The 13,464-nt window shown below is 34.7% G+C and overlaps 1 protein-coding gene across 2 annotated transcripts in view; it reads right to left on the bottom strand.

Moving 5' to 3' along the window:
• Positions 1–8,593: 8,593 nt before the first annotated feature.
• The window catches only part of LCOR (ligand dependent nuclear receptor corepressor), a 118,792-nt gene continuing 113,921 nt past the window's right edge, over positions 8,594–13,464 (bottom strand). The window contains exon 8 of one of the 2 annotated variants that reach the window (XM_008583499.1): positions 8,594–12,579. In XM_008583499.1, coding sequence (XP_008581721.1) covers positions 11,610–12,579 — 970 coding nt within the window. In that variant the 3' untranslated portion in view covers positions 8,594–11,609. The remainder of the gene's footprint in view (positions 12,580–13,464) is intronic. The other variant, XM_008583500.1, reaches the window with a different exon arrangement.

Raw genomic sequence — 13,464 nt, forward strand, 5'->3', positions numbered from 1 at the left:
CATAATTCAACTATACGAGGATCTTTAAAAAGTTCATGGAAAGATTTGTATTATATCTTTCAATTCCACTTTCCACAAACTTTTTGAAGTACCCTTGTACATAAGGTGTCTAAGTGTCACTCCCATACATTGATTCAGTGGATCTTGTGTAGGACCCAGGCATCTGTATTCATAAAAGGTTGATTCTGATTGAGATTGATTATACCTGATGATCCCCAGGACCCTTGGTACTCTCAGACTCAAGGCAGAACTAGTCTGTACACAAAAGAAATAGAAACTGGGAATAACTGAAAATGAGAATAAAAAGTGACTGCTCAAGCTAATTTTGGCAAAAGTATCACATTCATACACAGTTCATAACAAAAGCTTAACAAGGAACCTGTTTTAAATAAAAGCCATCTAAAATGACAACCAAATCTATTTTTTTTTTCCCTTTAAGAAAATGAAAAGGTAAGAACTGGATTTAATAAGATCTTATTATTCAAGAGTTACTACTATACTTCCCAGTGTTCAAACAGACATTATTTGTGTATTTGTCTCACATTTAATAGAAAATTACATTTTTAATAGATTCAGATTTGAAATGAGTCCTAAACACCCTCACTTTGCAGCTAAAAAAACAAGCGACCTTTCTACTATACCAAATGGAAAGATAAATTTTAAAAAATCAAACAACTCATTATCACCCCATACTGCTGATCAAATAAAGTTGGCAAGATGAGTACAACTAACATTTAAAAATTCCTAATCAATACACCACAGTAAAGTATTCTCAGATGCCTATAAAAGCTCCAGACTCAAAGGATTTAATTTTTATGAGTTTTGATATTTTTTGCTTACTTTTCAAATTCTAGTTGAACGCTAACCAAATCATGACTTAAACTCGTTTATACTAATCAACCTTTTTTTTCCTTTTCAACATCGTTTCCTGTTGTGAGAACACTTCTTTTCCACTAACCTCTAAAAACAAGCTTGTCTACTTTAGTTGTGAATGCATTCTGACACGCATACTACCATATTCCTCCAAAACAGAAAGTTCAACAACTTGTAAGCTGAATGTAATAAAACAAATTGTGTTAAAATGCTTACCTTTTGGAAGCAAATAATGATAAAGTGGACAATGAATATAATAAGAACAGTTATTTGTTATGTATTAACTACTTTCTATTAAAAAGAGGATTATTCACTCATTCCAGCTGTAAAACCTAAGATCATATAAACTAGGTATACGTTTTTACATTTGGATACAAGTGTTTGGTGAGAGAAAGTCACAGTCCTTGGCGAAAAAATAATAAATCCACAACTCAGGATACTGCAGAAAGTGATATCATTTCCATTTTTTCTATTCCATTTCCCTTATGTAATTTCCCTACTTCCCACACCTGTTAAGACACAGGGGCTAAAGTCACAGTCCTTGGCGAAAAAATAATAAATCCACAACTCAGGATACTGCAGAAAGTGATTATCATTTCCATTTTTTCTATTCCATTTCCCTTATGTAATTTCCCTACTTCCCACACCTGTTAAGACACAGGGGCTCCCCTGAATTAATTTCAAAATATCAGCAGAATCAGAGAAGAAAATTCTTGTTTAAAGGAAAGACACTTTCTTTAAATAGGGTCATAACAACTGAAGAGCTAAATATCAACTAGAAGATAGAATCACTAAAATAAACAAATCCATTCATTACATGTTAGGCAATAATCATACTACAATGATCTGGCCACCAGTTTAGAATATATAAGGGCAAGAAATGACAAAAAATAAGTAGTTATAGCTTTGACATTTACAAAGAAATAATAATTAGATTTCCAAAAAAATATATTCTATAAACATGTGGCACAACAAAAGGGAAAAAATGAAGCCAATGAACAAGCCTGTAGTACCAACAAAAATTTCTGTTTTATAAATATCAGATCAAAAGACAGAAACAGATAGGGCTGGCCCATGGCTCACTCGGGAGAGTGTGGTGCTGATAACACCAAGGCCACGGGTTTGGATCCCATATAGGGATGGGCGGTTAGCTCACTTGGGTGAGTGTGGTGCTGACAACACCAAGTCAAGGGTTAAGATCCCCTTACTGGGTCATCTTTTTAAAAACAAACAAACAAACAAACAAACAAAAAACCCAGCTAAATAGCGAGTTTGAGACAAAAACTATTGACTAAGATAAGCTAGACCAACTATCAACAATAGCTTCATGTTTGAATATAAAATACCATTAGAAATAATCAGAAATCACTTCAACTTGCCTATGTGTAATTACATCAATGAGCTTGAAAAAGTAGCTTTTTGAAATATTTTGCTTATATTTCTAATCTTTATGCCCTATAATTCAGCTCTTCTCCTACCTTTACAAGAATCCCTGTATAATAAATACAAAAAGCTTCTTTACACATCTAGTTTCTAAAAACCACAATATAAATGTTGAGCAACATAGAGTCTGTTCTTTATTTGTTCTAGTAAAAGGTATTATCAGTATCCTCCCAAACATCAGAACTACTGTAATAACCTTAACTGACTGACAATGTTGCTTTTGTACTTATGCCTCAAGAAAAGAGCAAATAAAAATTAGTAAATCATTTATTCTTTTCTGGTAAGCAATCTCAGCACAAAGTTTTACTCTAAAAAAATTATGAAAATTAAAGTCCAGCCAGAAGAAGGTATTATGAAAATATCAAAATATCTTGTTTAGCTGAAAAGATTTTTCCCCTAAAAAAGGGGGAAACCTTTGAGGAAGTATGGAAGGAATTTTTAAAGCAAATAATAAAATGAAGAAAACTGAGGTAGTTCAGGGGGAATATCAAATTAGTAAAGATACTGAATCACAAGGCAGTATTGCACCTGAGCACTGAACCACAATTTTGTAGCAGCAACTTCTAGTTACCTAAGAGAGTTCCTTCTGGAAAGAATTTATCATAAAAAATTACCAACTCTGATTACATATGCATTTACAGTACTCTTCTAACTCTTAGCCCTTTTGTGAATTTTTAAAAGAGCATTAAAAATGTAAGAAGCAGAAAGCAAACTTTTAAAACAGTTTTTCACAACAAAATTTATTAGAAGAATAGTGGTTTTGAAAAGTCTAGCATCCAGTGAGAACTACCATACACAACATTACAGCTGGGAATGTTTCTCCAAAATGTCATGGTCAAATAATACAATGGAACCATTAAATTTTACACATGCACGAAAGAACTAGCGCTTCTGACATACAATGCAAAAAAAAAGGGGGGGCACATGGATTAAAATTTTAAGTACTCATCACATACATTAAGACACAGCTTATTTTAGTCCAGTCAAAAATCAGAACTGCATTAAAAAATTTAATGTAGTGCAATCAAACCAAAAAACTTAATTTGTGATCATAAGTGCTCTACTACATAAACATTGATCATAGCAAGGAACAAAAAATTCAAATCACACAGTACAAAAAAAATCTGTAAATAAATATAAACTACAGTACAAGAGAAATATTAAATTATACAATTCCGTCAAACTGTAAACAGTATATTGAAATGAGGTCCATAAGAGTAAAGGGGGTTCCTGTTTTGTTGCATGATACTTGAACTTCTAGAAATCTGAAAGATGCCATTTTCCATATCTTCAAAGGCAATGGATTTTATATATGGAGAGAATTTCTTTTAGATGTAAAATATCAAATATTAAAGCAGAGGAATAATCTGTTTTGTTAACCACAGATAGTACTGCAGAAAACAAAAAGAGTTTTTAAGAGACAAGCCTTAACATTAAAGATGCAAAGGACTAAAACACTAGAATTAGAACTTTACATCAGAAACTTGTCACTGAGGACTTCAAGGCTACAAAATACACCAACAAAATTGTCTTCTATATATAGACCTAGACCTCTGCTAATTTTTTGACATTTTACATACTCATGTTACAATACCAACTTTGGCAGAATCACTACTGATAAACTCAAAGCACTCCTGGCCCAATGGTTCCATCACAGTGGCCAGTGCACAGAATTCTCTAAAGACATTGCATAAACTAGAATGTAGAGGTCAGACACCCAAGGACCAGTGCTTGAATTTAGTAGTAGTTATGGTGAAGAAGCAAGAGCCACATCAAGGAGGAACTGCATCCGTAACAGTTTACAGAAGCAGTTAGGAATGTCTACTGTTTTGTGCTGGCGATTAGTGGCATTTAAAAATATATAGTTTAAAGTTTGTGTGTGTGTGTGTGTGTGTGTGTGTGTGTGCGCTGTGTGTGTGTGGTGTGGTGAGGTGTGTGCTGGCTATACATTTATGCACGTTAAAAAAAATAGACTGTTAACAGGAACCCCCATATTATCTGCTCAGTAGTAATAACTGAATATATAGAATGCCACTATAAGAGTGTGAGGCACCGTGTGCTGGAGAGTTATATGCAGCTTTAAAATCTGTTTGGCTGAGTTATACCTGGATACCTGAACTGAGTTTTTAAGTTGACATTCATCAAAGATGTGCTACCAGCACGTTGAAATAAAAGCAAAACAGAAAAATACAAGTCACTGTTAGGTTTAAGAATAGCATCAAAGTACCTGAATTGAGTGAGAAGAGTGTGTAAACTGTCCCTGAGGGTTTTTAAACAGTGTGTACAAGTTGAATTCTAAGAACATTAGTTTTACTTAACAGTATGGACTGGTAAAATACCAATGTCTGACAGTTTAAAGTGGAGGTTATAAACAATTATATGCAAACACTCCAAATGTATAGTTTATACATCTTTTTCAAAGCAGCAATAAGCTGCTGTAAAGTATACATCCCATCAGAACAAGCAACATGTGGGAGTCAGATAAAGGTTTCTTAGTCTGGTTTTCTGACAGCACAGCATCTCAATATCAAATGACTATATCTTTCCTAGATCAGAATGTAACTAATTTCGACTAGCAATATAGGATTAGACTTTTAATCAAACACTTTGCTATTACATACTAAAATTCCTTAAACTTACTAATGCTGGTAATACTAACCTAGTTAATTATCCCCCCTCATTTTAGAAATATACCCTTCCACAACTTAAAAACATTAAGATCCATTTTCAGTCCTCTGATGTAAAAAGCATGTCAGTGAATTAATATTAAAAATTTACATAGTAAAAAGGCTTGAATTTCAGCCAAAGATTCTAAATACTGCTCATTCCCTGAAGACTTAAAGGGGGAGAGAATCCCTACCCACTTTCCTAGTGATTTACTTTTTCTGAAATGGTCTGACAAAATTTTTCATTTTGGGGGAGTTTCCCCCTCACCTTCTCTCGAATTCTAAATTCTTAAGCCTGAATGCTTACTGAAATGGGGAACATGAGGCAATCACTTGGAATTACTAGAAAGGTACAAAACGTTTTTTTTTTTAAATAAGAATTTATATAAATGTGATCTGACCCCATATTACGCAGTATGTTTTATATTTTTTAAATAATCATCCTAAAACTTACAGTACCTAAGACTCCAAAGATAAATTAAGACTTTAGTGTTGTAACAGAAAAAGTGCTGAATTATCCCTTTTCTAGTACTTTAAAAACATTTTGGACAAGTGCTTTTCCAGTGACAGCGAAGTTTACGATATACCCTTCCACCAAGCTGGGGAAAAAAGTCCACCTGGATGAAAGAAAAGACTTTTAGGAGTGTAGCACCGGGTATTTACCAGATAATAGGAGTTGTTTCACTCAGTCTGAGGGGGTAAAAATATTCTAGATTGAAATTCTATTTGGCTATTGACTGCTAAAAATCCCTGCTCTACTGTGTTAGTGTCCTGTGTCCAACTACCCCAGCCCCCCACCCCAAGTCCCCTTACACACTATCCACTGAGAATCTAATCTCTAAAGAGATTATTTTAAAATTTATGTTTTCAGGACATACCTGAGAAAGGGTGCAATTATGCAGAACAAGGAACCCAAGACTGCACTAATACTGGTTATAGGTTCATAAATTCTTTCCCAAGACAAATCTAAAAAGTTTAAGAGGTATGGAACTTCAAATATGTCTTACTGCTTTAGGTTTTTTTGGTATGTGTGTAGGGTCATTTCCAGTGTTGAAAAGATCATCTTGAGACTGTTCAATGACAGTTCAAGATGGGGTAAAGAGTTCATTTCCACATTCAAACAATAAAGATTAAATATTATGATTATAATATTTGCTACATCCAATAAATCTATGATTAACTAAAAGTGCTTGCTTTTCAGCTTTTTATTGATACAGCTCTAAATGAACTGGAAACCTGAAAATTACCCCCTAAATAGTTGCAGAATTAACTCATGTTTTATTGTCTGTCAAACTGACGTTAATTAGCCTTGATTCTCATTTTCGAACAATCTAAAAGATTTTTCTTTCAAATGAAGATGGCCCAACTTTACCACATTATTTATCCCATGACTCATTTTTAGTATTACAGGGCAGAATCTTTAGCCTTTTCCAAAGTCTTCATACTTTCCCATCCTACTTACATTCCCCTCCCCCAATCTCCTTCATAACACTTAGGGCACACAGTTACAGTGTTATGCTACAGGGCTAATATCTGCTTCTTTAAAAGGTGACTGTGAGATTATTTGGGAATAAAAGAGGATATGCAGAGTTTCCTCTATTTTCCCTTCAGTCACCGTGTTCACAAATCCTATTCAAGTCTCAAGGACAGAATTAATCCAAAATAAACGAAGAAGAAAGAGTCTACAGGCCTGTATTCCTTGTACCACAACTATATTTTTTTCCTTTTCAGTAGATTCTGAAAGTTACAAGATTTTTAAAAAATCCCTATACAGTTAAACAGTCTTCTAAAGGAACCGTTAGGCTAAAGCCACGAAGTTTTTAATAATACTGGCCTGACCACAGTATTACTGAAGACCTAATTCTAATGGAAAGGTAACAAGAAAAACAACTTTTGATATCTTCATGAAGGCCAAAATTTAACCTAGGACTTCTAATAGTTCCTATAAAACAATAAGTGGAGCAATTTGATCTATTGCCATATTCTACCACCAAAGACAGCAACCTGAATATACAGAAAAGAGTGGTTCATATGAAAACAACCTCTGGCATTTAAAGAAAGAATTATAAAAGCAAAAATATGTGATTTTAAAATGAAATCTACAAGGAAAAATCTACAAGCTGTTAAAGAAAATGACACTGACCTATCACATACCCGCTGTAACTCCTCAAAATAATTTCAGGTTCTGACACTGAGCTGACTCATTTTTATAAAAATATCTAAATGAATCCAAGCTTCACCATTAGGGGTCAATGAAATGTAAGAGAATCACAAAGGCTTAGAAACAGGCCTGGCACTGTGTGCTTACTTGGGGTAGGGGAGAACACATAGCTCACCAGCAGCTCAAAGGTTGCTATGTACTGCCTAATGTTAGAAGGTAGTTATGATATGGGCCTTAACAGGTAGTCATTTTTAGTCTAATTTAGAGTTCTCTCCAGAAAATTGGGAACTAAACTTTTCATTGTGCCTTTTATTGTTCTTCTATCTGATACCGTACAGCTCATATTATAGTTAAGGTAAAATGTTGGGGAACAGAAATGCCAATTGGTTGAGGTAATGGTTTGTATAAGATAACCAGAGTTCTAAAAGCACTTCAATATTGTAAAGTAAAAGTGTACCAAATAAAGCTAATACACACTTCACACTTGTTGAGCTTGCTCACCAGAACTGAACAGTAATTAACTGCACATAAAGACCCCTATTATGACACAAAGCCTTACTCATATTCATGATCTGCTGCAGCAAAGGTTTATCAAGCAACATCTAAACTTCCAAATAACAACAAACTTAATATTAAAAAGTATTATACACAAATATAAATTATTTTCCTGAAAGAGAGACCTTGTCCTTCATGGTATTTGGGGAACAGAAAAAAAGTGTATAGTTCATCACGAACATAATTCAGAGTCACTTGTAAGCCTACTGGACGAAGTAACATACTACATTACTGTCAAGTTTGATGACTATACTGTCTCAGAAATGAGAACGCTATAATGATAAAATACCAACTAAAAACCCCCTTCCACAGAATTAGTGTTTTTGATTTTACAGTGCCATAGCTTATCTACTCTACAATATCAATGTTCTCTCACTTAGAATGCAAGAATTCCAATACATTATCTCCTATCATTAGTTTGGGTAATGTTATATAATTTGATTAACGTTATTATCTGCCTACTGTAAAATGTGAGGAGAAAAGGCTTTTGTGACAAGATAGTTGTGAACTATACTTTCCCACACTACAAAAATGGCCAACTGTTGTTTGGGCCATGCAAAACTCTGATTAGCAGAAATTAAGCATGCGGATAGACCCATCTCTATTACACCGTTATAAGGACATCCCCAAACTAGAATATCTACACTGAAAGTGCCAATACAGAATAGTGGCAAATCAAGAGAGAAATCAAACATTAAGGGATCACTGCGGCACCAAGACCGACAGCCAGCCATGTGGTGAGCCACCTCCAAGAAATACATGGTATAATGGAAATCTGAACACAAAATTTAACATTAAAAGTGCACCTGAATATTACAAACTAACTTTACAAACCCTACAATAAGGTAAAATATATATCTTTTGAAATATTCAGCAGCTTTTTGTTTTTTTTTTTTTAAGATTTTTTTTTTTTGAGAGGCTCATGAAATTTAAAAGGGACCACTATCTAATTTCAACCATGCTTCACAAAACAATGATGGCTATTTTATATTGCAGTTACCAATGTAATGCAATTAGTGCTTTAAAATAATCTACACTCAAAAAAAAAAAGAGACAAAGAGAAAGAGAGAGACCTTTGGAGGAAATATGCTTATTCAAAAGCTTCTTGAAAAAGAAAATTTACCTGAATATCAAGTCATGACTGATCTCAAGTGTAATGTTTAAAAGCTTCACAGACATGAATATTACAATCTTCAGGTCTCAGGACTTTTAATCTGAGAAAGTTTAGAGTTTGGTTTGTTTTTTTAAATTCACTTTCTAACCAAAACGAATAATAAAATTACTCAAATTTTCACTATTTACAACTCTCAGCCTACAATCTGAAATGACACAATACAAATTCTCTTATTTAAACTGCAGCATTAAAGGGTAGGCACACCATTCTTCTGCTGCTCGATTGTCATCCACTGAAACACACATAGAAAATATTTATGTTAGTAAAATGATCACTCCATGTACACTACAATGACAAAATTTACATAACTCAACTCATACATCACTTGACTACCACATAGGATTAAACCTCTCTGAACAGTAAAACTCTATAAAATTGAACTTTTTAGGGCCAGATTTTTAAATGGGCCTTTAATGATGTCTTTCTGAGAGGGGATAAAAGCAAGCACAAATTAATTTCTCAAAGGACCTTTTTGCAGCAATTTTGGGCTACTGAACACCCCAAACATCATGCAAAAGGGTACCATGGCTGCAATTAATTATGTGCTGACAAATTCTTTACTGTGGAACAAAGGAGGTTTCTTTCATAAGCTTAGCCCTTTGCTTTCAGCAAACTTTCTACAACTTCCTTCAACTGCAGATGAAAACCATAGAGTTCAAATGCATTTTTATTGCAACTTCCAGCTAGGTGAGAAATATTGCAGTCATATACCGCTACTGAACCCAAACTGCTTTATTTGTTGAGAAGACCAGAAAGCTGAGAGGAAACAGGTTCAGTCATTCACTGATTAAACTGCCACTCAAAATAACCAAATCAAAAGAGGAACCCACACCCAGGCTCTGTCAAGATTAAGCAATGCCATGTATTTTAATAACAGCAATGGTGTGCCTAACCTTTGAACACATAGGTTGCTGAGGGGAAACTATCCTTAACCTACTTTAATGAACTGCTCCAACGTTTCCAGGCAAGAATTTATGCCTTGGGAATATGCGGACCTACTTCTCCTCAAACTGTTAGTATCCACCTGAAATCACAACCTCAATCTAACCAACACTCCAAGTTTGATTTTATTTTATACAAAATTTCCAATGGTTTTTGTTTATTTTTGGTTAAGCATTTAGAAGGGCCTGACCACCTTTTTCAGCAGATTAGAATATAGGGTATATGTGGTGTTGATTTTTGTTTTGCACATTTAGTAATTTTAATTTGGTCACAGTACAAAATTAAATTCCATGGGCTTTACTTATTCTTGCAAAAACTGTAAAAATAAACTTCCCAAACTTAATACAGTAATTTTAAAAGCCCATCTCAAATAAAGCTTAAATGTTCTTAAAGGAGTGTAAGCAAACATGATCTGCAAGGTCCTGAACTGTGTGCTAAACAACCATGAAAATCAGCTAAATATCAAAAAAAGTTAAGGAGATATTATGTAGGATGCCCCCTCAAAAAGAAAAAAAATTTCAAATCAACCAAATTAAATAAAAACTAAAATACCAATCTCTCCCACGCTTGTACTAGTATTTATATTAGTTAAAAAAGAAATTCCAATGAGCTTGACTCCTGATTGAATTTTTGTTAGAAATGATACGCAACCTAAATAACATTGTTACTTTGGGGTTGTTTTTTCTCTCATCACAAATATGGATTCTTTATTAATGTAGATATTGGGCAGACTACTGAGGCTGTAAAATCTAAGTACCACGTTTGCAATATCATAACTTAACATCGCTTTCCCTATTTCTTGCATCCCCAATAAACAGATCTTGTATATCTTAAACTAGTAGCTGCAACGATATTCAATCATTAGTTAGCAAATGATCAATTCTGTAAAAGGACTGAAGAATACAAAGAAACTTAGTTTGCTAAAATGAGGCATCCTCCATTGTTTTACGTAATGTACCCTGACTGCTCCTGAGTAAGAACGGAGCTTGTCCTCCATGAGATAAGGCTATATCCTCACTTGTTGGTGAGACCAAAATCTACCCTTAGAAAATCCCAAATGAAATTACAGCAAAGGTAGTGTTCAAAGAAATTAATTGAAGCATTTCTGAAGGTAGTGTGTGCACATTTTTCACCTCCTTTCCCTCTGGGTGAGCACTAAATAGACTTCTAATTTGTTAAGTAAATTCAATAGTGAGAAGAAAATTACAAAATGTAATTATAAGTGACCCAAATAATTATTTATCATTGAATAACCAAATTTCTCAAATGCAAAGGTTCATTGCTCTTCTTAGTTTTTTCTTTAGTTTAATCCCTCAATTAGTTGACTCACAGGAAAAAAATGTGAATAATTTTATAAGATAGCTTTCCAATTTGCAATGATAAAGCTCCCAGTATGACAGAGGTGGTTTCTAAAAGGGGGCTTTTTTCCTCCTCTTTTTTTTTTAAAAGTAAAGGCAAAAATAACTTAAGAAAAAGACAGAAAAAAAGAAAAGCATGCAGGCTCTACAGGCAAGGAGTCCACTTCCATGTATCTGTTCTCTGTGAGGTAACTCAATTCTCTTTTGTAGAGAAACATGCAAAAGGCCAAACAATATTTCGAGCCATACTGCACATGGAAATTTAAAAATACACAACATTCAGAATGCACCTTTCACCTCTGTACACACAAGTCAGTGCAAAATCTGCAAAGAAACAAGTGTTACAGTAAATGAAGTTAGGTGCAAGCAATGATAGTTGAACAAAGATGCAGTAGTGCTCACCCAGTTTGTACAGTAATTGGCACTCTACAGTATTCCTACTCATTTTTTGATTCATTTGCACTTTGTGCTGCCTCTCCCTGGGGATCTAATTCAATTTTTACAGAAACATCTGGCCCCTCCGACCTCATTAATTTCATCTTTTTCTTTGGAGGGTTTTTCAAAGTGCCCAGCCTCTCCTTTACTTTGTACTCCAGTGTACTGTGGGGAATCCCATAAATACTCTGAGCTTTGGAAACACTCATTTTTCCACTCATAACCACTGAGATTGCTTCCTCCAGTATCTCACTGTTGTACTGTCTGTAACGCCCTCTTTTCTTCCGAGGCTGCTTGGAGCCAGGGTCTCCTTCTTGATCCGATGTGGGATATGGCTGTCCAGAGGTAGACTGCTCAGCATCTGAGCCCCAAGAATCGGGTCCAGCATCTAACATGCTTTTTCTATTTTGTTTTGGAAGAATAGCCCTTAATTTTTTACTAAGCGCGCTCTCCGTTTGTGAACCCATTACCAAAGAGCTATAGCTGTACTGATCACCAGTGCGAGACTCCCAAGAAAGATCCATTCCTCGAACTTGTGGTATCTTTAAATCTACAGGAGATGAATGGCTCACATCCTTTTTTCCATCTTGTTTTGCTTGAAGTGCCATTTTTGGAAAGGCAGAGTTTTCTGCAAGAAAAGGAAGGTCACTGATGTTGCTGAGTGCACCATTTCCCCTGAACTTCATGCGACTGAGGTTGAACTCATAATGTGGTTTTGCCCAAGAGGCTTCCCTGGATAATATTAAGTGTTGTCCATGATTCTGTAATCCAGATGGCCCAAGGCTGGCAGCTGTGGACAATTGGTTTCTGCTCAGTAGTTCTTCGCTAATCTGCAGGGATCGAGCCAGTGGAACTTTGAGTGATGTGGAGTGTCCAAAACCTTCCCTGGTTCCATCCTGTAAGCTTCTTGGAGGTACCCCATCACTACTCCGAAGTCCATCTGGGCGGTACTGGCTGGGTCTCCCAGGTCGCCTAATTGGATGGAAGGAAACTGATGTGAGCAGGACTTGCACAGGTAGGGAGGGATAGGTGAGGGGACCACTCCTTTATTAGAAGGCCTTGCTTGGGTAACATCACTTTGTGTTATTTATTTATTTTTCTCTAAAATTAAAAAAAAAAAAAAATGATCTCAGCAGTTAGTTTTAAAACTGTTCACAAAAAAAGAAAAAGGAAAAAGGAAGAAAAAAAAAAAAAAAAAACCCAGGAGCTTTTTGGGCAAAGAAAAATTAAACCTGTTGGCTGGTCTCTGGTTGGGTTCACAAATTTTCGGAGAAAAAGTTTCGCGCAACCTCTGAAAATAGCACCTTAATTATTAATTACAAAGTAATCATCAGTCTCCATAGATCTACACAGAATTGTGTTACCAATGTGACGTTACCACTAAACAAGTACAGTAATAAAAGAGTAAGCCAAATTATTTGTTTTAATGCAATGCATTCAATGTTCATGACATCTAAGCTATAAAACTGAAAGCATTTACATCGGTGAACCTATAAATAATGACTCATTTATCCCACAAACAAGTTGATGTTCATCACCAAAAACCAAATGATCCCAAATAGCATTTCTTATTTTGCTTGGGGGGGGATATATATATATATATATATTTTTATATACCAGCTCAATGGGGGAAAACCAAAACCAAACCAACCAAAACACCCACTGCAATATAACTTACCACACTTCTCCATTTTAAAACCTAACTAGTTGCAGATACACAAATATCATGATTCTCCATTTGAAATAATCCAAGCTTAAAAGAAATTACCCTTTATTTTCCCCAAAACTTTGTTCCTTAAGTTTTAATCAAGTAATTATTGTCAGAAGTATATTCTTTTGGTTTTAAAAACAAAAAAA

Source organism: Galeopterus variegatus, unplaced genomic scaffold (genome assembly GCF_000696425.1).
Source record: "Galeopterus variegatus unplaced genomic scaffold, G_variegatus-3.0.2 Scaffold2942, whole genome shotgun sequence".
Lineage (NCBI taxonomy): Eukaryota > Metazoa > Chordata > Mammalia > Dermoptera > Cynocephalidae > Galeopterus > Galeopterus variegatus.